Raw genomic sequence first — 24,025 nt, 5'->3', positions numbered from 1 at the left:
TTTTCCCGTTTCTTTCTTTTTCTTTCTCTTTTTCATCTCTTTTTTTTCTTCTTTTCTTCCTTTTTTCTTTTTTTTTTCTTCTCTTTTCTTTCCTTCTTTCTCTCCTCTCTTTTTCCCTGTTTCCCAACACAACTTGTTTTTGGCCACTATGCACTGAGCAAAATGACTAGAAGGAAAACGTCACCTCAAAACAAAGAATCAGAAACAGTCCTCTCTCCCACAGAGTTACAATATCTAGATTACAATTCAATGTCAGAAAGCCAATTCAGAAACACTATTATACAGCTACTGGTGGCTCTAGAAAAAAGCATAAAGGACTCAAGAGACTTCATTACTGCATAATTTAGATCCAATTAGGAAGAAATAAAAATCAATTGAATGAGATGCAATACAAACTAGAAGTCCTAACGACGAGGGTTCACGAGGTGGAAGAACGAGTGAGTGACATAGAAGACAAGTTGATGGCAAAGAGGGAAACTGAGGGAAAAAAAGACAGACAATTAAAAGACCATGAAGACAGATTAAGGGAAATAATAGACAGCCTGATGAAGAAAAACCTACGTTTAATTGGGGTTCCCGAGGGCGCCGAAAGGGACACAGGGTCAGAATATGTATTTGAACAAATCATAGCTGAAAACTGTCCTAATCTGCGAAGGGAAATGGGCATTCATATCCAGGAAATAGAGAGACCCCCCCCCCTAATATCCATAAAAACTTTTCAACTCTTCGACATTTAATAGTGAAGCTTGCAAATTCCAAAGATAAAGAGAAGATCCGTAAAGCAGCAAGAGACGAGAAATCCCTGACTTTTATGGGGAGGAGTATTAGGGTAACAGCTGACCTCCCCACAGAGACCTGGCAGACCAGAAAGGGCTGGCAGGATATATTCAGGGTCCTAAATGAGAAGAACATGCAACCAAGAATACTTTATCCAGCAAGGCTCTCATTCAAAATGGAAGGAGAGATAAAGAGCTTCCAAGACAGGCAGGAACTGAAAGAATATGTGACCTCCAAACCAGCTCTGCAAGAAATTTTAAGGGGCACTCTTCAAATTCCCCTTTAAGAAGAAGTTCAGTGGAACAATCCACAAAAACAAGGACTGAATAGATATCATGATGATACTAAACTCATACCTTTCAATAGTAACTCTGAACATGAACGGGCTTAATGACCCCATCAAAAGGCGCAGGGTTTCAGACTGAATAAAAAAGCATGACCCATCTATTTGCTGTCTACAAGAGACTCATTTTAGACAGAAGGACACCTACAGCCTGAAAATAAAAGTTTGGAGAACCATTTACCATTCAAATGGTCCTCAAAAGAAAGCAGGGGTTGCCATCCTTATATCAGAAAACTAAACTTTACCCCGAAGACTGTAGTTAGAGATGAAGAGGGACACTATATCATACTTAAAGGAACTATCCAACAAGAGGACTTAACAATCCTCAATATATATGCCCAGAATGTGGGAGCTGTCAAATATATCAATCAATAAATAACCAAAGTAGGAATTAGTTAGATAATAATACACTTATACTTGGTGACTTCAATCTAGCTCTTTCTATACTCGGTAGGTCTTCTAAGCACAACATCTCCAAAGACACGAGAGCTTTAAATGATACACTGGACCAGATGGATTTCACAGATATCTACAGAACTTTACATCTAAAGGCAACTGAATACACATTCTTCTCAAGTGCACATGGAAATTTCTCCAGAAAAGACCACATACTGGGTCACAAATCGGGTCTGAACTGATACAAAAAGATTGAGATCATCCTCTGCATATTTTCAGACCATAATGCCTTGAGATTAGAACGAACTCACAACAAGAAGTTTGGAAAGACCTCAAACACATGAAGGTTAAGTTCCATCCTGCTAAAAGATGAAAGGGTCAACCAGGATATTAAGGAAGAATTAAAAAGATTCATGGAAACTAATGAGAATTAAGATACAACCGTTCAAAATCTTTGGGATGCAGCAAAAGCAGTCCTAAGGGGGAAATACATCGCAATACAAGCATCCATTCAAAAACTGGAATGAACTCAAATACAAAAGGTAACCTTACACATAAAGGAGCTAGAGAAAAAACAGCAAATAGATCCTACATCCAGCAGAAGAAGAGAGTTAATAAAGATTCAAGCAGAACTCAACGAAATCGAGACCAGAAGAACTGTGGAACATATCAACAAAACCAGGCGTTTGTTCTTTGAAAGAATTAATAAGATAGATAAACCATTAGTCAGCCTTATTAAAAAGAAGAGAGAGAAGATTCAAATTAATAAAATCATGAATGAGAAAGAAGAGATCACTACCAACACCAAGGAAATACAAACGATTTTAAAAACATATTATGAACAGCTATACGCCAATAAATTAGGCAATCTAGAAGAAATGAACGCATTCCTGGAAAGCCACAAACTACCAAAACTGGAACAGGAAGAAATAGAAAACCTGAACAGGCCAGTAACCAGGGAGGAAATTGAAGCAGTCATCAAAAACCTCCCAAGACACAAAAGTCCAGGGTGAGATGGCTTCCCAGGGGAATTCTATCAACGTTTAAAGAAGAAAGAATACCTATTCTACTAAAGCTGTTTGAAAGATAGAAAGAGATGGAGTACTTCCAAATTCGTTCTATGAGGCCAGCATCACCTTAATTCCAGAACCAAAGACCCCACCAAAAAAGAGAATTATAGACCAATATCCCTGATGAAACGGATACAAAAATTCTCAATAAGATACTAGCCAATATAATCCAAAAGTACATTAAGAAAATAATTCACCATGACCAAGTAGGATTGATCTCCTGGTTCAACACTCGTAAAATAATCAGTGTGATTCATCATATCAGCAAGAGAAAAACCAAGAAACATATGATCCTCTCATTATATGCAGAGAAAGCATTTGACAAAATACAGCACCATTCCTGATCAAAACTCTTCAGAGTGTAGGGATAGAGGGAACATTCCTCAACATCTTAAAAGCCATCTATGAAAAGCCCACAGCAAATATCATTCTCAATGGGAAAGCACTGGGAGCCTTTCCCCTAAGATCAGGAACAAGACAGGGATGTCCACTCTCACCACTGCTATTGAAGATAGTACTGGAAGTCCTCACCTTAGCAATAAGACAACAAAAAGTCATTAAGGGCATTCAAATTGGCAAAGAAGAAGTCAAAGTCTCCCTCTTCTCCTAAGACATGATACTTTGCAGAGAAAACCCAAAAGTCTCCACCCCAAGATTGCTAGAACTCATACAGCAATTTGGTAGCGTGGCAGGATACAAAATCAATGCCCAGAAATCAGTGGCATTTCGATACACTAACAATGAGACTGAAGAAAGAGAAATTAAGGAGTCAATCCCATTTACAATTACACCCAAAAGCATAAGATACCTAGGAATAAACCTAACCAAAGAGGTAAAGGATCTATACCCTAAAAACTATAGAACACTTCTGAAAGAAATTGAGGAAGACACAAAAAGATGGAAAAATATTCCATGCTCATGGATTGGCAGAATTAATATTGTGAAAATGTCAATGTTACCCAAGGCAATTTACACTTTTAATGCAATCCTTATCAAAATGCCATGGACTTTCTTCAGAGAGTTAGAACAAATTATTTTAAGATTTGTGTGGAATCAGGAAAGTCCCTGAATAGCCAGGAGAATTTTAAGAAAGAAAAGCATGTCTGGGGGCATCACACTGCCAGATTTCAGGTTGTACTACAAAGCTGTGGTCATCAAGACAGTGTGGTACTGGCACAAAAACAGACACATAGATCAGTGGAACATAATGGAGAATCCAGAAGTGGATCCTGAACTTTATGGTCAACTAATATTCGATAAAGGAGGAAAGACTATCCACTGGAAGAAAGACAGTCTCTTCAATAAATGGTGCTGGGAAAATTGGACATCCACATGCAGAAGAATGAAACTAGACGACTCTATTTCACCATACACAAAGATAAACTCAAAATGGATGAAAGATCTAAGTGTGAGACAAGATTCCATGAAAATTCTAGAGGAGAACACAGGCAACACCCTTTTTGAACTTGGCCACAGTAACTTCTTGCAAGATACATGCACGAAGGCAAAAGAAACAAAAGCAAAAATGAACTATTGGGACTTCATCAAGATAAGAAGCTTTTGCACAGCAAAGGATACAGTCCACAAAACTAAAAGACAACCTACAGAATGGGAGAAGATATTTGCAAATGACGTGTCTGATAAAGGGCTAGTTTCCAAGATCTAGAAAGAACTTATTAAACTCAACAGCAAAGAAACAAACAATCCAATCATGAAATGGGCAAAAGACATGAAGAGAAATCTCACAGAGGGAGACATGGACATGGCCAACATGCACATGAGAAAATGCTCTGCATCACTTGCCATCAGGGAAATACAAATCAAAACCACAATGAGATACCACCTCACACCAGTGAGAATGGGGAAAATTAACAAGTCAGGAAACCACAAATGTTGCAGAGGATGCGGAGAAAAGGGAACCCTCTTACACTGTTGGTGGGAATGTGAACTGGTGCAGCCACTCTGGAAAACTGTGTGGAGGTTCCTCAAAGAGTTAAAAATAGACCTGCCCTACGACCCTGCAATTGCACTGTTGGGGATTTACCCCAAAGATTCAGATGCAATGAAACGCCGGGACCCCTGCACCCCGATGTTTCTATCAGCAACGGCCACAATAGCCAAACTGTGGAAGGAGCCTCAGTGTCCATCGAAAGATGAATGGATAAAGAAGATGTGGTTTATGTATACAATGGAATATTACTCAGCCATTAGAAACGACAAATACCCACCATTTGCTTCGACATGGATGGAACTGGAGGGTATTATGCTGAGTGAAGTAAGTCAATCAGAGAAGGACAAACAGTGTATGTTCTCCTTCATTTGGGGAATATAAATAATAGTGAAAGGTAATATAAGGGAATGGAGAAGAAATGTGTGGGAAATATCAGAAAGGGAGACAGAACATAAAGACTCCTAACTCTGGGAAATGAACTAGGGGTGGTGGTAGGGGAGGAGGGCGGGGGTGGGGGTGAATGGGTGATGGGCACTGACGGGGGCACTTGACAGGGTGAGCACTGGGTGTTATTCTGTATGTTGGTAAATGGAGCATCAATAAAAAATAAATTTATTTTAAAAACAAAAACAAAAGGACCGAGAACCTTGAGCCCATGATGGGTGCAAAGCTGAGACCTGATTAGGAAAATAATGTGTATGTTAGGATGTCTGTGGCAGGACCAACATGGAACATGGCTTGGGTTTCTCCATCTATAGTTGACTCTTAACTTCTGGTGCCAGGATATAGTCCATAAACTGCCTTGACTTCTCCAAGTTCTCCCCGAGACCAGATCCACTGGGCATGGAAAGGGTAGCATTACAGTGATAAATATATTAACTCCCTTGAATCTCAACCCAGTGAGTGATTCACCTCTAATGGTGTTGGGGTGGCAAGTTTACTGGATATGTAGATTTCCTCTATACTTTTTAAGCATTTAAAAAACAAGCATCTCATGTACACCCACACCTGTGGGTTAACATTGAGCAGCTGTATAGATCAAGGTAACCCTGTTCCCTGGGCACTGACTTGAGCAGGGTTGGGAGAGATTTTGGTGTTGGACCACAGAAAGTCAGGTTGGGTACTCCTAGTGATGTATCTCGGAGATGGGAAAATCCAAGAGCTGCCCATAAACGGGATAATTCCCAAGTAGGTAGGAAGAGAGAAGGTGGAGCATTCCTGAGAGAGAGAGTGGGCAGAGAGGCAGGAGGAGCGGGAGGATAGGGGAGCATCAGGTCTCAGAACTTCAGTTCTCTTTTCAGCTAGTGGTTGGCTGGAGTCACAAAGGATCACAGGAACATCCTACTCACTTCAGTAAAGGGTTATTCTCTACCAAGTGTTTCCAAAAGGCCTCGCACAGGTCCCTTTAGTGGACATTTTTCTCCAACACTATATTTTTTAGGGAAGGCAGTCATGAGGATTGTAGGGAAATAATATCCAAACCTGTAGCATGAATCATGCTTCTTCCAAGCCCACCTCGGCCTTCTCGTGTTTATAACTTGAAAGAAAGTAACCCAGTAGCCTTGAATGCACAGACAGATGGACAAACTGTGGAAGTGATGACAGTGAATGAAAAAGGGATGAGATAAAGAGCATTCCCTGTTGTCCTTAGATGATAGCCAACCAGTGAGGGAATGACAAGTAAAAGCCTTGGTTAAACGAGGTCAAAAGATTTCATTGGTGGTCATTTCTGTTCATCAAGTTTATAACAGGATCAAGGTCACAGTCAGAGACCACTGGTCACCTCTGGATATGTGAGAGGAAGTAATGGACAGCATCGAGAATGAGTGTCACTTGCTGGATTGTACCTTCACTGCCTGTTAGCTTCACAGATTGCCAGGTGATCCTGAGACCAGGAATGAAAATTAATGTCCAAAGTTCTTATGTACCTTGTGGCCTTAGCTGAGTGCTCCAGATTGGAAGTCTTTTAGTACCATTGCGTCAGTTGGGGATCTTATGGCCTGGTGAGCTATTTATAATTTAACACAGGGAGCACCAGAAACAAGTGACCAGAATAGCCAGGAGGAGAGATGGAGGTGATGCCACTCACACTGTGACATGAGAGGCCAGGCAGGCTGAGCCAACAGTGAGAGTATGTACATGACATCTACTCTCCCAACACCCCCACCCCCTCCTCATTCTGCATCTCCCTCCCTTCTTCCCTTCTCCCCTCATACCCATCCCTCTATTCTCACTCTTAAAAAAAGTTCTCACTTTCAATCTGTTTCTCTAGAGATGTCTGTAATATTATCCAGTAGTCATCTCCTACTGAACTCTGCTTCATTCATTTTCCTATACTGTGTGTTCCCTTTACATATATTCTATCCACACATTTTTTCTGTCCTAGAGTATGTTTGTTTGTGCATCTGTCTGACTGCCTGACTTTATTCTCTAATGGTCACAACAGCAAAAATAATGACATTGAGTCTGTCATTGTACTAGAAGTCATGGGTGACAAGCAGAATTCCTAATGCCCATCTCCAGGATTGAAGCCCTCATTTCCCCAGAGGTGGGCTTGTTGGAAACTGCAGCTCCAGGAATTACTTCTGCTGAAGAGAGATAGCAGAGCAGGGACATGCCCCCTTCTTGTTTGCAGCCTGTGTCTGGTGACCCCTGCATGTGGGTGGAGTAACAGCAGGGCCCCTGCACCCTATTCTGTATGACTCTGGAAAACACACCCAGCACCAGGGTTCCCCTAAGTTCTACTGCAGGCCTGGCTGTGACAATCTGACACGTCACTGTCCTTCTCTGCTCATGCCTGCTTCTTCAATTTTTCTTTTACTCAGGGGTGTGTTTCCCTGTAGATCTAGATTTCCTGCACAGTACTCTCTAAGAGAAAGTTTGCTCTTTGGAATCTCCACCTACCATAACTTTTTGTTTTGTTTTGTTTTCTTGTTTTCCTTTCATTTTCTTTTCTTTCTTTTTTTATTGAGTTATAATTCATATACAGTAAAATCTATCCTTTTAGCAAACAGTTGTGTGAGTTTTGAAAAAAGCCATAGGCAGTGTAAACACCTCAACAATCATGTATATGCAAAACAAAACAAAACAAAACAAAAAAAAACCAAAAATCAGGAAAACACACAGACACACACAAAAAAAAACAATCATATATATGACTGATGAATCATTACCTATAAATTCCCCAAGCCCCTTTGCAGTCAAAACCCAGGGCCCATCACATCAGGTGCCCTCCTTCATGCCTTACCACATCCCCCATCCACCTCCCCTTCAGCAACCCAGTTTGTCTTCCAGATTTAATAGACTCTTATGGTTTGTTTCCTCTCTGAATTTCCCAACTCATTTCTCCTTCATACCTATGCTCCCTTGAATTTATTATAGTTCCACATTTGAGTGAAACATATGATAATCATCTTTCTCTGATTGACTTACTTCACTCAGCCTAATATCCTTCACTTCCAACCACATTGATGTGAATGGTGGGAATTCGTCCTTTCTGATGGCTGAGTAATATTCCATTAGTTGTATTATATATATAATTAGTATATTAGTATATATATATATATTAGTAAATAGTATACAACTAGCCAATAGGCATGTGAAATTACTATATTACTATAGAACATTACTATATATATAATTAGTATATTAGTATATATATTAGTATATAGTATACAACTAGCCTACAGGCACGTGAAATTACTATATTATATAGAACATTATTGTGTATATATATATATATATATATATATATATATACATATCCATTCATCTGTCGATGGACATCTTGGCTCCTTTCAAAGTTTGACTGTTGTGGACATTTGTGATAAGAACATTAAGGTGCAGCTGTCCCATCATTTTTCCACATCTGTATCTTTGGGGGTATATACCCAGTAGTGTTATAGCTGGGTCATAGAGTATCTCTAATCTTCTTGAGGAACCACAATATTGTTTTCCAGAATGGGTGTGCCAACTTGCATTCCCACCAAAAGTGTTAGAGGGATCCCCTTTCTTCACATTCGTGCCAATATTTGTTGTTTCCTGTCTTGTTACTTTTAGCAATTTTCACTGGTATAAGTGGTATCTCATTGTGGTTCTGATTTGTATTTCCCTGATTACAGGTGTCGTGGGGCATTTTTTTCACGTGCCTGTTGGCTAGTTGTAGGTCTTTTTGGAGAAATGTCAGTTCATGTCTTTTGCCCATTTCTTGACTGCATCATACTTTTTTCGGTCTTGTGTTTGATAAGGTCTTTATAGAACTTCGATACGAGCCCTTTATCTGATAGTCATTAGAAAATATCTTCTCCCACTCTGTCTTTTGGTTTGTTGACTGTTTGCTTTGCTGTGCAGATGCTATGTGTTTTGATTAAGGCCCAATAGGTTATTTTTGCTTTTGTTTCCCTTCCTTCTAGAAACGTGACTTGCAAGAAATTTTTACCTGTGTTCTCCTCTAGGATTTTGATGGATTCCTGTCTCACTTTTAGATCTTCATCCATGTTGAGTTTATCTTTATGTATGGTGTAAGAGAATGGTCTAGTTTCATTCCTCTGCATGTGGCTGTCCAATTTCCCAAAAATCTTTTGTTGAAAAGACTGTCTTTTTCCTTTGAACATTATTTCCTGTTTTGTCAAGGTTTGTTGATCATACAGTTGAGGGTCCTTTTCTGGGTTCTCTATCCTGTTACCTTACTCTATTTGTCTTTTTGTGCCAGTTTAATGCTGTATTGATGATCACAGCGTTGTAATATAGTTTGGAATCAGGCATTGTGATGCCCCAGCTTTTGTTTTCTTTTCAACATACCTCTGGTTATTTAAGGTTTTTTCTGGTACCGTACAAATCTTAGGATTATTTGTTCTAACAATGAAAAAAGTCCATGGTATTATGACAGGGATTGCATTGAATGTGTAGATTGCTCTGGGTGGTGTAATATTTTAACGATATTTTTTCTTCCAATCCATGAGCATGGAATGTATTTGCATCTCTTTGTGACTTCCTCAATGTCTTTCATAACTGTTCTGTCATTTTTATAGAGTATAGATCCCTTACCTTTTTGGATAGGTTTATTCCTAGGTATCTTATGGGTTTAGGTGCAATTGAAATAAAGGGTTCTGGGATTGAGCCCAGTATCTCACTCCCTGATCATCAGGGAGCCTGCTTCTTGCTCCCTTGCCCCTCCCCTCACTCATGCTCTCCCTCCCTCTCTCTCTCTCCCTCTCTCACTGCCTCTCTCAAATACATAAATTAAATCTTAGAAAGAAAAGAAATACAAATGGAATTTGCCTTGTTTTTCCAACATTACTTAGATCTAGATATACAACATTGTGTGAGTTGAAGGTATACAACATGATGGTTTGATACATGTATATATTGTAACACGATGACTCCAAAAATGGTTAGTTACATCCATTACTTCCCACACTTGCCTTTATATTCTGTGTGTGTGTGTGTGTGTGTGTGTGTGTGTGTGTGTGGTGAGAACATCCAAGATCTACCATCTTAGCATCTTTCAAGTATACAATACAGTATTGTTAACTATAGACACCAAGCTGCACATTACATCCCAACAGCTTACTTACCATATAACTGGAAGTCTGTACTCTTTGATCAGCATCTCGTCATTTCTCCCACCCTCTGACCCTGGTAACTATCCATCTAATCTATGTTCTTATGAGTTCAGCCATATTAGATTCTACATACAAGTGAGGTTATAGGTTATAGGTTTTTCACTTAACATAATGCCCTCCATTATCCAAGTGTTACAAATGGCAAGATTTCCTTTTTGTTTTAGTGCTGAATAATATTCCTGTGTGTGTGTGTATGTCAGTTGCTTTAACCATTCATCTATGGGTGAACACTTACTTTTTTAAGATTTTATCTATTTATTCATGATAGACAGAGAGAGAGAGAGAGAGAGAGAGGCAGAGACATAGGCACAAGAAGCAAGCTCCATTCAGGGAGCCGGACGCAGGACTCAATCCCGGGACTCCAGGATCCAGCCCTGGGCCAAAGGCAGGCGACAAACCGCTGAGCCACCCAGGGATCCCCTGGATGAACACTTAGGTTGTGTTCTTGGTGATTGTGAAAGATGCTACAATGAACTAGGGGTGCAAATATTTCTTTGAGATGAGATTCATTTCCTTTGGGATACAGAACATGAGAGACTTCTAACTCTGGTAAATGAACAAAAGGTGGTGGAAAGGGAGGTGGGAATGGGTGGGGGTGACTGGGTGATGGGCACTGAGGGGGGCACTTGATGGGATGAGCACTAGGTGTTATGCTATATGTTGGCAAATTGAACTCCAATAAAAATATATTTTTTTAATATACATCATATTTTTTCATATATATCCTATATATGTGATTCATTTTCTTTGTAGTTATATGCAGAAATAGGATAACTAATCATATGGTGGTTCTGTTTTTAATTTGTTGAAGAGCCTCCATGAGTCTTCCATACTGGCTGCACCAATTTATTTTAGATTAGAATTTGCACATGCTGAATCTCCATTTCCCAGCCACACCAGATGAACAAACATGGAGTAAATGTGGGTTGCGAGGGTTAGAAGTGAATAGTATGGTGAGGCTTTTGCAGTCTCTACTACCTTGCCCCTGGGGATATATAACACGCCCATTTACATTGTGGTCTACAAACAACTTGCTGACTACATCAGTGATCTGAGAGTGGAGAAGTGTGCAGTGACCAACCCCTCTAGAGACATTTCCCATGGCATGAAACAGTAAACACACTCCACAAGTGCTGGATTTCCAGTGATAGATTCTTGGATTCAAGAGCAAAGTAACCTTTCAGGGAACCCACATTGCAAAAAGGAACTCTGACACTTTGCCAGCCGCTTGGGCCTCAGTTAGGAAGGGACTCAACAAGACCCATGTCATGGTGACCTTCAGGGAAATCCACATTAGGAAAAGCCAGTCCTGCCCAGCCTCAGAGCACAGCATGTGACAGGAGAGAGGACTGCTATCTGATCGCCTGCTTGTGAGAAATTGGCATTGGGAGAAAAGGGAGCACTTACCAACTCACCAGAGCCATGACAGAAGTGTAAGACAGACTAGCACAGTCATCCATACAGCAGAAATCAGGACCTGAGCTGTAGATTTTTTTACTTGTATATATTTTTATTGGAGTTCAATTTGCCAACATAAACTATAACAGCCAGGGCTCATCCTGTCAAGTGCCCCCCTCAGTGTTCATCACCTTATCACCCCATCCCCCTACCCCCTCCCCTTCCACTACCCATTGTTCATTTCCCAGAGTTAGGAGTCTCTCATGAGCTGTCAACCTCTCTGATATTTCCCACTCATTCTCTCTCCTTTCCCCTATAATCCCTTTCACTAGTTTTTATAGTCCCCTATGAATGAGATCATATAATGATAATGTTTGTCCTTCTCCAATTGATTTACTTCACTCAGCATAATACCCTCCAGTTCCTTCCACGTCGAAGCAAATGGTGGGTATTCATCATATCTAATGGCTGAGTAATATTCCATTGCATATATATACCACATTTTCTTTGTCCACTCATCTTTTGATGGACATCGAGGCTCCTTCCACAGTTTGGCTATTGTAGACATTGCTGCTAGAAACATCAGGGTGCAGGTGTCCCGGCGTTTCTCTGCATCTGAATCTTTGGGGTAAATCCCCAGCAGTGAAATTGCTGGGTCGTAGGGCAGGTCTACTTTTAACTCTTTGAGGAACCTCCACACAGTTTTCCAGAGTGGCTGCACCAGTTCACACTCCCACCAACAGTGCAAGAGGGTTCCCCTTTCTCCACATCCTCTCCAACATTTGTTGTTTCCTGCCTTGTTAGTTTTCCCCATTCTCACTGGTGTGAGGTGGTATCTCATTGTGGTTTTGATTTGTATTTCCCTGATGGCCAGTGGTGCGGAGCATTTTCTCATGTGCTTGTTGGCCATGTCTATGTCTTCCTCTGTGAGATTTCTGTTCATGTCTTTTTCCCATTTCATGATTGGATTATTTGTTTCTTTGCTGTTGAGTTTCATAAGTTCTTTATAGATCTTGGATACTAGCCCTTTATCTGATATGTCATTTGCAAATCTCTTCTCCCATTCTGTAGGTTGTCTTTTAGTTTTGTTGACTGTTTCTTTTGCTGTGCAGAAGCTTTTTATCTTAAGTCCCAATAGTTCTTTTTAGCTTTTTTCCCCCTTGCTTTCATAGATGTACCTACAGCAAGCAGAAGACGAGAGCTAATAAAGATTCGAGCAGAACTCAATGTAATAGAGACCAGAAGAAATGTAGAACCAATCAACAAAACCAGGAGTTGATTCTCTTAAAGAATTAATCATATAAACCATTAGCCAGCCTTATTAAAAAGAAAAGACTCAAGTTAATAAAATCATGAATGAAAGAAGAGAGATCACAAGCATACCAAGGAAATACAAATTATTTTTTAAATGCATTATGAGCAGCCATATGCCAATAAATTAGGCAATCAAGAAAAACTGGATGCATTTCTGGAAACCCACAAATTACCGAAACTGGAAACAGAAAAAATAGAAAATCTGAACAGGCTAGGGAGGAAATGGAAGCAGTCATCAAAAACCTCCCAAGACGCAAAAGTCCAGGGCCACATAGCTTCCCAGGGGAATTCTATCAAACGTTTAAAAAAGAAACCGTACCTATTCTACTAAAGCCGTTCGGAAAGATAGAACTCGTTCTATGAGGCCAGCATCACCTTAATTCCAAAACCAGACAAAGACCCCACCAAAAAGGAGAATTATAGACCACTATCCCTGATGAAGACGGATGCAAAAATTTTGAACAAGATACTAGCCAATAGGATCTAATAGTACATTAAGAAGATTGTTCACCGTGACCAAGTGGGATTTATCCCTGGGATGCAAGGCTGGTTCAACACTCATAAAGCAATCAATGTGATTGATCATATCAGCAAGAGAAAAAACAAGAACCATAGGATCCTCTCAATAGATGCAGAGAAAGTCTTTGACAAAATACAGCCTTCATTCCTGATCAAAACTCTTCATAGTGTAGGGATAGAGGGAACATTCCTCCGCATCTTAAAAGCCATCTATGAAAAGCCCTACAGCCTGTATCATTCTCAATGGGGAAACACTGGGAGTCTTTCTCCTAATCAGGAACACGACAGGGATGTCCACTCTCACCACTGCTATTCAACATAGTATTAGAAGTCCTAGCCTCAGCATCAGGCAATAAATTAATTAATTAATTAATTAATTAATTAAATAGCATTCAAATTGGCAAAGAAGATGTCAAACTCTCCCTCTTCGCAGATGACATGATACTGTACACAGATTCCCAATTTCACCAAACCACAGACAAGGCTAGTTTACAAATCCTCCCATGTCAAATTCCAGGAGATATGTACTGGAATATTGAAAATGTGATAAATATAGTAGAAATAACAGTAAGTGTAAAGATTTGGGTGTTCAACTGAACGTACCACCAGAAGCATCATCCCTTCCTCTGATGACCAAACTGCATTAATAGGGAGCAGGAAGCACTGATGTTTATTCCTAAATACAAAAGATATGGTGGCTGTGGGATATCACAGAGGTTTACTTGGCATTGACCCTTTCAAATGGGCCATACTTTGCACTGCACTCTCTATTTTGTAAACAAATGAAACAAAAAACAAAACAGTGGCCTAAGCCAGGACATTTATCACGGGGACAACTACAGGAATGGCAACTGTCCTGCTTTCTGCAGCATGTATATGACCTGTCTGTGCTGGGCTGGGCACAGCAGTGGGGCTGCTGCCTGTAGAAGGTTGGAAACCCTGGCACCCATCTCCTCTCATAGGACAGGGGCTGAGGTGACCAGCAGGAGGGAAGCTCCTGGTCAGGGTCCTCCTCCACCAGCAGGGGACAGCAGAGCTGCATCATGAGCAGCAGGACAGAGGCTGGGGCTGCCTAGGGGGAGATTCCCAGTAACATCAGGCCTCAAGTCAGCAGGGGTCAGGATCAGTCCTTAGAGATTGTTGGGATGATCTTTCCTCTCTCCTCAGGCTGCAGAGACCGTATTCTGAGAGACACAGTGTCATTCAGAGTATTGATGGGAGTCCTGACACGGGAGGAGGAAATGCAGGTCCTCCCACCGACCACCAGTGATCCCGGGCACTTAACTCCTGTACTGGGAACATCCAGACACCCCGATGACTCGTTGTCAGCCTCCTCATCCCTCCTTCAGGCCAACGCTGACCCTGAGCTGCAGCTTCTTGCTCAGGAACAGCCGAGGGAGGGAGGTAGAACTGGGAACAGGGAGACCTTGGTCCCTGGAAGGGGTGTCAGCAGCCTCCCTGTGAGACTGTCTCCAGAGTGAGGTGGGTTCTCCTAGCTCAGGCCACAGCCCTGTCACTGGGCTGTCCTTGTGCAGTGACAGGATCTGCTCCCTGCAGGGACATTGTCTCAACCCCAGAGCTCACACCTGTGGGGATGTGTGACCTTGGGACCCACACAAAGACCAGGAAGTCTAAAGACTGTTCCCAGTAGCTCTTCATGCCCTTCACTTGTTTACATGAAACACTGATGAAAAAATTAGGATGGCCAATTTCTGGTCTCCTGTGGAATGAGGGCTGTTGTAGGGATGAAAGCAGCACGTGTAAGCAGGTTAGACTTGGGAGGAATCTCCAACATCTGGGGGTTGGTGAACAAGTAAACTCCCCAGTAGATGAGATGAAGGAACCTCAGAAGCAGAGGGTTTCCCATTGAAATGACAGGCCAAGCTTGGTTCCACACGGACTGTGGGGGACACATAGAGGATGTGAGAGGCAGGAGAAGGTGGGTATTGAGGCCACAGGAGCCCCATTTCCCTGAATCAGGGGTTTTCTGCATCTCTCAGCCGACCCACATAACCCCACGGACAGACTCCTGCAGGGCCCTGAGATAGCCCAGCACAGCACTCAAGCAACATAGTTTCCGACAGAGTCATAAAGGTCAGACTCCAGGAATTTGACTGTGATGCCAGAAATTGGAAACCAACGGGTGCTTTTCATTTTTTTTTTAGAGAAAAAGATTTATTTATTTGAGAGAGAGAACAAGTAGGGGGAAGGGCAGAGGGAGAGGGAGAAGACCCTGCTAAGCAGGGAGCCCAATGCAGGACTTGAGCCCAAGACCCTGAGACAAGACCCTACCAGAAGGCAGATGTTTAACCAACTCAGCCACCTAAGTGCCCCTCAAAGGTGCCTTTCGGACCAGAAAGCTTCGTGGAGGCAGCTGGGGACTCTGCTATCCTTCTCAGTTACCTGTTCTGCCTCCCAAGTGACCATCCCAGTTAGAGCCCCACAGAGGATTACATTTGCATAACTACTAAGGATCACTGCCCCTTGTGCCTGGAGGGAATAAAAGAAGCCTGGGTGTAGTGAGAATGGGGAAAATTAACAAGGCAGGAAACCACAAATGTTGGAGAGGATGCGGAGAAAAGGGAACCCTCTTACACTGTTGGTGGGAATGTGAACTGGTGCAGCCACTCTGGAAAACTGTGTGGAGGTTCCTCAAAGAGTTAAAAATAGACCTGCCCTACGACCCAGCAATTGCACTGTTGGGGATTTACCCCAAAGATTCAGATGCAATGAAACGTCGGGACACCTGCACCCTGATGTTTCTAGCAGCAATGGCCACAATAGCCAAACTGTGGAAGGAGCCTCAGTGTCCATCGAAAGATGAATGGATAAAGAAGATGTGGTTTATGTATACAATGGAATATTCCTCAGCCATTAGAAACGACAAATACCCACCATTTGCTTCTACGTGGATGGAACTGGAGGGTATTATGCTGAGTGAAATAAGTCAATCGGAGAAGGACAAACAGTGTATGTTCTCATTCATTTGGGGAATATGAATAATAGTGAAAGGGAATATAAAGGAAGGGAAAAGAAATGTGTGGGAAATATCAGGAAGGGAGACAGAACATAAAGACTCCTAACTCGGGGAAACGAACTAGGGGTGGTGGAAGGGGAGGAGGGCGGGTGTTGGAGGGGAATGGGTGACGGGCACTGAGGTGGACACTTGACGGGATGAGCACTGGGTGTTTTTCTGTATGTTGGTAAATTGAACACCAATAAAAGTTAATTAAAAAAATAAAAAATAATAATAATAATAAATTTAGACAATTATATATAGAGATATCTGAAATGCACTTAGTGCAATATTTACAAATTGTTTACAAGTTATTTCTAAAAAAAAAAAAAAAAAAAAAAAAAGCCTGGGTGAGCCTGCCCTGCACTGGGTCTCAGGAAGCAGAGCTCTGGGCACGCCCACCATAGCCTGGACCCCTTTCCTGCTCCCCATCCTCACCCTCTGCACAGGTGCTATCCCTGGGCCTGCCCAGCCCCTCGGCCCCCACAGGATGGAGATGGGTCTGACCTGAACCCTGAGCTCAGCCTCAGCAAAACCTCACTATTGGGTCCCTAGGATAAGCCCCTGGGCCTCACACCAAGCCCTCCTCTCCTGTCTTTCAGGCTCCATGGCCTCCACTGGGCTGAATCAGCCTCCCTCCGTGTTGGTGGCCCTGGGACAGATGGCAACAATCACCTGCTCCAGAGATGTCTTAGGGAAAAGATACGCATATTGGTACCAGCAGAAGCCAAGCCAAGCCCCTGTGCTAATAATCAATAAAAATAATGAGTGGGCTTCTGGGATCTCTGACCGGTTCTCTGGCTCCAACATGGGCAACACGGCCACCCTGACCATCAGTGGGGCCCGAGCCGAGGACGAGGCTGACTATTACTGCCAGTCCTATGACAGCAGTGGAAATGCTCACAGTGACACAGGCAGATGGGGAAGTGAGACAAATCCCCTTCTCCGTCTGAGTCATCCTCTCCTCTGGTGAAGGAGGCCTATGGACAAGCAGGGGGGGGTCTGGCCCAGGCCCTCGTATGTGAAGTGCCCCGGCCTCCACCCCCCACTCCCTGCTTACCAGGGGCTCTGCACAGGGACGGACAATGGGGCATTTGTGCTGACAGACTCGGTTGCCCTGGTCTCTGGGCCTGGGTATGAACTGGGTATCTAGGGCCTGGGTGGGGAAAGACTCGGGGAGCCTTTTCTCTAGTGCGCATTATCTCTACATTCTCTGTGTGCCATGAGCCACTGTTCACACAACTGACCAGGATCAGTGTCCAAATTTCCCAGAACAGCTGAGCTGCTAAAGCCCTAGGCCATAAGTGAAGACCCCTCCACCTGCATAGAACAGATGGGGACAGTAGACACGGGAGTCACCCGCACTGCTCTTCAGGACTCACAAGCCCCCCACTGCAGCCTGGAGCCCCTGACAGCTCACAGGAGTGCAACTGGTGGGGAAGTGCTGTTGGCCCTGAGATCTGCTGCCCCCAGATCTGTCCCTTCTCAGAGAGCCTGAGAAGAATGATGTCCTGATGCCTGGATCCCTGTCCTGCCTCATGCTCCCAGGTCCTGAGAGGTCCCAAGGATAGGGCTCTCTGCAGGAAGGAGGCCTCATCTGAAGGCTCATCTCTGTGGGTTGCTCTACTTCTGCCCAAGCTGATATCCCTTCTCCTTCCAGATTTTTTACACAGGCACTTCTCCATCTCAGAGTCTGCCTCCAGGAACCCATTCCGGGGTGGCTGGCATCACTACCACAGTCCTCAGGGAACAGAGAAGGCCCCTGGATATACCCATGACCTCTCGGGTTCTCTCCCCCAATCCCCAGTGTGCATGTCCAACCTCCCTGGAGATGAGATCATTTCATCTATTTTTATACAGTGAGAAAAGGACCAGACACACCAGGTGCTCTGGGTTCTGACAGACAGTTGGAGAGTCACATCCCCCCGATGGTAATTTGGGGTGGATGGGGACAGTGTCCTCATCCTACAGAATGGCCAGAAGATATGCCACCACAGGAGACACACAATGGGTGTGGCAACAGGTCTACCCCACATCCTGCACAAAAATTTCTCTTTACACACGCCTGACCCAGAAATATGGACAGAAAACAATGATATAAAATGAGTTCAGTCTGTCAATGTGACACATGAGAAGCCACCGAGTCCCCCTTGTCCACAGGAGATCCACTCAGATCCATTTGTCTAGTCTCATTCCTTCCCTCAAAAGAGGCAATGTCCGCAGAAAGGACCCCAGACAAAGACACTTCTTTGGGCAAGTGCTGCACCACAGGGTCGATCCTGACCCAGAAGAATCTCAACGTGGCAATGGTTTGTATATTGTATGAATATAGGAGAGAAGCTGGTAGAGACTGTGTGCTGTGTCACCAGAGCAAGTGTGTCCACCCTGCTCCCCCACTCACAGCATAAATCTATGAGGCAGGGCCTCTGTCTCCTTCACGCTGATCCCCAGGACAGAATGTCTCCCAGACCAAAGTGGGGCTGAATGAATGTTCACTGAGTGTTCTCAGATCCCCATATGTGGAGCAGGAGCCACCACCACACTATTTGGGCCCAGCACCCTGAGTCTGCACCAGTAAGAGGCAGTCTCTGCGTCCTATGTCCCCCAGGCACCCAATCCTGCACCCCACCCATGACCACCCAACAACCCAGAAGTGTGTGCTCTGAGGCCCCAGGGGCCGTCACCTCCTCAGCTGAGCTTATACCAATGGCCAAGGAGAATATGATCCCCACCTACCTGGTCTAGAGGCTGGCAGGGTCCATGAAGAGAAGAGTAACTTCTGCCCTGGGTCAGCAGGGCAAGAGCAGGGAACCAGGATGTGAGCAGTGGGCTCTCCATCTCCACCTGGACCAGGGACTTCCCTGGGCCTCCAGCAGCCCGTGCGGAGCGGCCACCAGGGGGCACCCGAGATGACCTGGCAAAGCCACCTGCACAGGGGGTGAGCCTGGTATCAGGGGTTCTAACAGGAGGGGGGCTGAGTCACTGGGCCCTGAGACCTGCGGGGAAAGGTGCAGGATTTCTGCAGTATAACCTTGGACACTGATGTGAGTTCTGACCTGTGTCTCTCAGACTCAGGGGTCTCATAGATTGGCCTGTGTCACTAGCCCAGCTCCAGGACTTCATGCCTCTCCTGCCATCCCATTCCTGCTACATCAGTCACTGCCAGACTTAACTGAAAGTCTGGATCTGTCTCTGGCACTAGTGAACCCTGGGGACACTGAGGCACAGCATCTATGTCTTGCCCTAGGACAACCCGCATAGTCAGAAAGCTACAAGACCTACAGGGCTCACAAGACCTCCATGTGCCCTTAGCAAGAGAGAATTTTGTTGAGGCTTGATGCTCACAAACAGGGATCTGGGTAGGACACTGCACTTCCCTCAGGCTCCTCATGTCTCCCAGGTGCAAAGGCTACAGAATCTAAGGGAGGAAACCAGACCCCATTAGACACAGAGGTTAAAGCACAGTCCCCAGGTCTGAGGCTGGGTCTGCAAGGGGCTTCCCATCCACTTCCTTGTCCCTTGGGTCTCAGCCCTGCTCTCAAAGCACAAGCTCTTCAGGAGGAGCCCCTGAGCTTGGGCTGATTTGCATGACCAGCAGGTGTCTCCAGCAAGGGGATAAGAGAGGCCTGGGGGGAACCTCTGCCCAGGCTGGGACCTGGGGAGCAGAATCAGGGCGCCTCCACCATGGCCTGGACCCCCCTCCTCCTCAGCCTCCTGGCTCTCTGCACAGGTACTGAGCCCTGGTCATTCCCAGGGCAGCAGCAAGGTTCTGGGACCAGCCCAACACTGACCCTGAATCCAGAACAGGGTGCCTGGAGAGGGTAGGACCCAAATGAAAAGGCTGGAGGAGTGAAGTCTTACCACTTGCTCACTCACTCTGTGAGAGCCTGAGGGGCTGACCCGACCCAGGGAAAATTAATATTGTCTCCTTTGTTCAAAGGCTCCATCCACCAGCTATACCCAGGGTACCAGGGGTGAGATGAGGGGAGGTAGAAACAGACCCCCAGAGACTTGTTGGGGCTGAGGTCAGGCACGTGGGGTTCTCTTTGAATTGAGACTTAGAGCTGGGAACCCACCTCTCCTTTTCTCTCTTGCAGGTTCTGTGGCCTCCTATGTGCTGACACAGCCGCCATCCGTGAATGTGACCCTGAGGCAGACGGCCCACATCACCTGTGGTGGAGACAGCATCGGAAGTAAAAGTGTTCACTGGTACCAGCAGAAGCTGGGCCAGGCCCCTGTACTGATTATCTATGGTGATAGCCGCAGGCCGACAGGGATCCCTGAGCGATTCTCCGGCGCCAACTCGGGGAACACGGCCACCCTGACCATCAGCGGGGCCCTGGCCGAGGACGAGGCTGACTATTACTGCCAGGTGTGGGACAGCAGTGCTGATGCTCACAGTGACACAGGCAGATGGGGAAGTGAGACACAAACCCTTTCTCCCATCTGTGTCACCCTCCCCTCCACCCTGAGGATGGTCACAGAGCAGGAGCGGGTCTGCCCCAGGCCCCCTCATCTGAGGTCCCCAGACCCTCCTTCCTACCCAGTCCCCAGCAGGTCTGCACCTGGAGGTTCAGGAGAGCATTTACAGCTCGCAGCACTAAGTTGCTCTGGTTCGTGGGCCGGGCTGTGAACAGGGTCCTGAGGGCCTGGGGAGAAAAAGACACAGGGGGACCTGGGCCAGGGGCCATGCGCCTGCATTTCCATCGCCATCTTGGGCTAATGCTCTTCCAAATGACCAGGCTGAGAGCTCCAGTGTTTCAACTCAGCTGCGCTCCTGACACCCTGGGAACCTTGGTGGAGCCTTCCCTCCCTGAGTGGACCTATCAGGAGCAGGAGACCTCAAGGGTCACGCACACCTCTCTTCTGGCTCACATGGCCCCCCACTGCCTGAAGCCCCTGACAGCTCACAGGGGTGCAACTCATGGGGAAGTGCTGTTGGCCCTGAAACCTACTGCCCCAGGCTCAGTCCCCTTCTCAGAAAGCCTCAGATGAAATGATGTCCTCTTGCCTGGATCCCGGCCCTGCCTCATGCTCCCAGGTCCTGAGAGGTCCCAGGGATGAGCTACTTTGCAGGAAGGAGGCCTCATCTGATGGCTCATCCCTGTGGGTCATTCTCCTTCTGCCCAAGCTCATATCCCTTCTCCTCCCAGAATTTTTACACATGCACTTCTCCATCTCAGAGCCTCCTTCCAGGATCCCATTCCAGGGTGGCCGGCATCACAGCCACAGTCTTCAGAGAGCACAGAAGGCCCCGGGATATACCCACAACCTCTCCAGTTCTCTCCCCCAATCCCCAGTGTGCGTGTCCAACCTCCTTGGAGATGAGATCATTTCATCTATTTTATAGAATGAGAAAAGGACCAGACACACCAGGTGCTCTAGGTTGTGACAGACAGTTGGAGAGTCACATCCACCCTGATGGTGATTGGGGGAGAATCGGGACAGTGCCCTCGTCCTACAGAATGGCTGAAAGATATGCAAGGACAGGAGACACACAATGGGTGCGGCCACAGGTCTACCCCACATCCTGCACAAGAATATCTCTCTACACCCACCTGACCCAGAAATATGGACAGAAAACAATGGTATGAAATGAGTTCAGTCTGTCAGTGCAACACGTAAGAAGCCACCGAGTCCCCCCTTTTCCACAGGAGATCCACTCAGATCCACACAAACCACAGTCTGCAAATAAAGGGAATATCGGGTCCTTGTTTCCACCAGATAATGTGTAACTGTTCCGACACAACCACACATAAGTTCTTTCTCCCTTAGGAGGATACAGCTACGCTTTTGTCTCCTAGGGATATTGATCTCTGTCTCACCTGATTTGTCATCCTAAACGTCGATACTGAGATAGAAAGTTTGCTCCTGTGAACACACCTGATGTTAGGTGCTGATGGGATGACACAGGTGGAGGAAACAGAAACATCTGATGACAATGTAGCCAGGTGCATTCCTGCCACAGAAGGAAAAATACTGAATCCTTCTGTCCTGCTCATTTCTGCCACTACCCTCTGCTCAGAGGGAGTCTGTAACTACTCTCCTCACCACGAACCCCACGAGCACCTTCCTTCAGAAAACCCCTGAGCTAGTGATCATCCCATCAACTGGGCAGGACTACAGCTTCCTTCGGGAATTCTGGTCCATTATCGGACCTGCTGAACTGGAATGTGGTACAGTCATGACTTTATCACAAACCCAGGAGCCCCCTGGATCCCCTGAATTCATACATACCCCTGCTTGCCCCAGCTGTGCAGAGACACCAGTTCCCCTGCGACAGCACAACTCGCCCCAGCCAGCGCCCTGTCTTATCCTGACTCATCCCAGGAGGAGCTGAAAGGAGACCAGGTACACTAGGTACCCCCATAGCCAGGCAGGTAGTGTTCCCGGGGGCATCACCCAACCCCAGAACACACTCGTGTAGCCTGACACAGACTATATTTTTTTAAGATTTTCTTTATTTATTCATGAGAGACACAGAGAGATATGAAGAGACGTAGCAGAGTGAGAAGCAGGCTCCCTGTGGGGAGCCGGATGCAGGACTTGATCCCAAGACCCCAGGATCAGTTCCTGAGACAAAGTAGACACTCAGTCACTGAGTCACCCAGGCTCCCGACAGAAACTAATCTTGAACCATATTTCCCACATCAGTACAGGCTCCGAACTGAATGAAGTTCAGGTGCCCAGAGCAGGACGTTAAGGCCCTTGTCCCAGGGGGCCCAGTAGGACCTAGGGAGATAAGCAGAGGAAGTGAGACTTTCCATGGAGCCTGGACCGCCACCCTGTGAAGCTCAGTGAGCGCACAGTCCCCAGAGGAGGGGGGAGTCCCAGGATGCAGGTGCAGGTGGAACAGGTGAGGGAGGGTGAGGCCTGGGCATTGGTGGGTGGAAGAGCTCCCGGTGGAGCCAGTGGCACTGGTCCTCCGAGGACCACACTGTGAGCAGATTCACCTGTACCCGACCGTTCCCGGCACAGGTGACAAGACCCCAGGGAGACACAGTGTGAGGCACCAGGGCCAAGCTGTCCTTCCCAACAGACTCCATGGGGTCAGGGCCCTGTCTGTCACCTATGTCTGCATGGCTCCCTCCTTAGGGCTGGGACAGTCACTGCGGACTGAGCCTCCCTGTCTCCCTCAGGCCCTCTCTCCTCGCCCCCTCTCACTTGCAGGCCCTGCCTCCCCTGACCCGAGGCTGACATTCACTCCGTGTCCGTCACCCTGGGCGGGCACAGGATCCACTGCTTAGGGAATGAGCTCAACTGTGAACATGCCTCTCTGCCCAGCAGAAGCCAAGCCAGTCCCCCAGCCGGTCATACAGACATGAGTGACCAAGCCCGATTCTGAAGCTGTAACACGGGGACCTGGCCCCACTGAGGACGAGCAGACTGAGGGCCAGGAGAGAGCTGACCCCTGATGTGACAGTTACTGTGGCAATGGGAGCACCCAGCAGTGATGGAGGTGACACAGAAGGATGTGCGGTGGGACACACACCCTCCTCCGTGGCCCGGCAGTCCCTCTCTCCTGCGCTCTGAGCAGCTGCTGGTCAGGCCTCAGGATCAGGGGTCCTCCCTGGTCCTGGACCCACCCCTGAAGGGAGGAGACTCTTGCAGGCTCTC

General features: G+C 45.8%; 2 protein-coding genes and 2 gene segments (V, D, J or C); all 4 read left to right on the top strand.

The window, feature by feature from the left end:
- Window positions 1-24,025, top strand: part of LOC121475480 (immunoglobulin lambda-1 light chain-like) — a 118,622-nt gene that overhangs the window by 19,859 nt on the left and 74,738 nt on the right. The gene's annotated exons all lie outside the window — the stretch shown is intronic.
- LOC121475477 overlaps window positions 1-24,025 on the top strand; it is a 399,528-nt gene that overhangs the window by 309,274 nt on the left and 66,229 nt on the right.
- The window catches only part of LOC121475479, a 173,668-nt gene that overhangs the window by 88,642 nt on the left and 61,001 nt on the right, over window positions 1-24,025 (top strand).
- Window positions 19,984-24,025, top strand: part of LOC121475481 (immunoglobulin lambda-1 light chain-like) — a 56,966-nt gene continuing 52,924 nt past the window's right edge. The window contains exons 1-2 of the mRNA XM_041728782.1: window positions 19,984-20,138; window positions 20,506-20,803. Of these exons, the coding sequence (XP_041584716.1) occupies window positions 20,093-20,138; window positions 20,506-20,803 (344 nt within the window). The 5' untranslated portion in view covers window positions 19,984-20,092. The remainder of the gene's footprint in view (window positions 20,139-20,505; window positions 20,804-24,025) is intronic.

Source organism: Vulpes lagopus, chromosome 14 (genome assembly GCF_018345385.1).
Source record: "Vulpes lagopus strain Blue_001 chromosome 14, ASM1834538v1, whole genome shotgun sequence".
NCBI lineage: Eukaryota > Metazoa > Chordata > Mammalia > Carnivora > Canidae > Vulpes > Vulpes lagopus.
The sequence above is the reverse complement of the archived record's forward strand: the minus strand, read 5'-3'. Positions and strand labels throughout refer to the sequence as shown.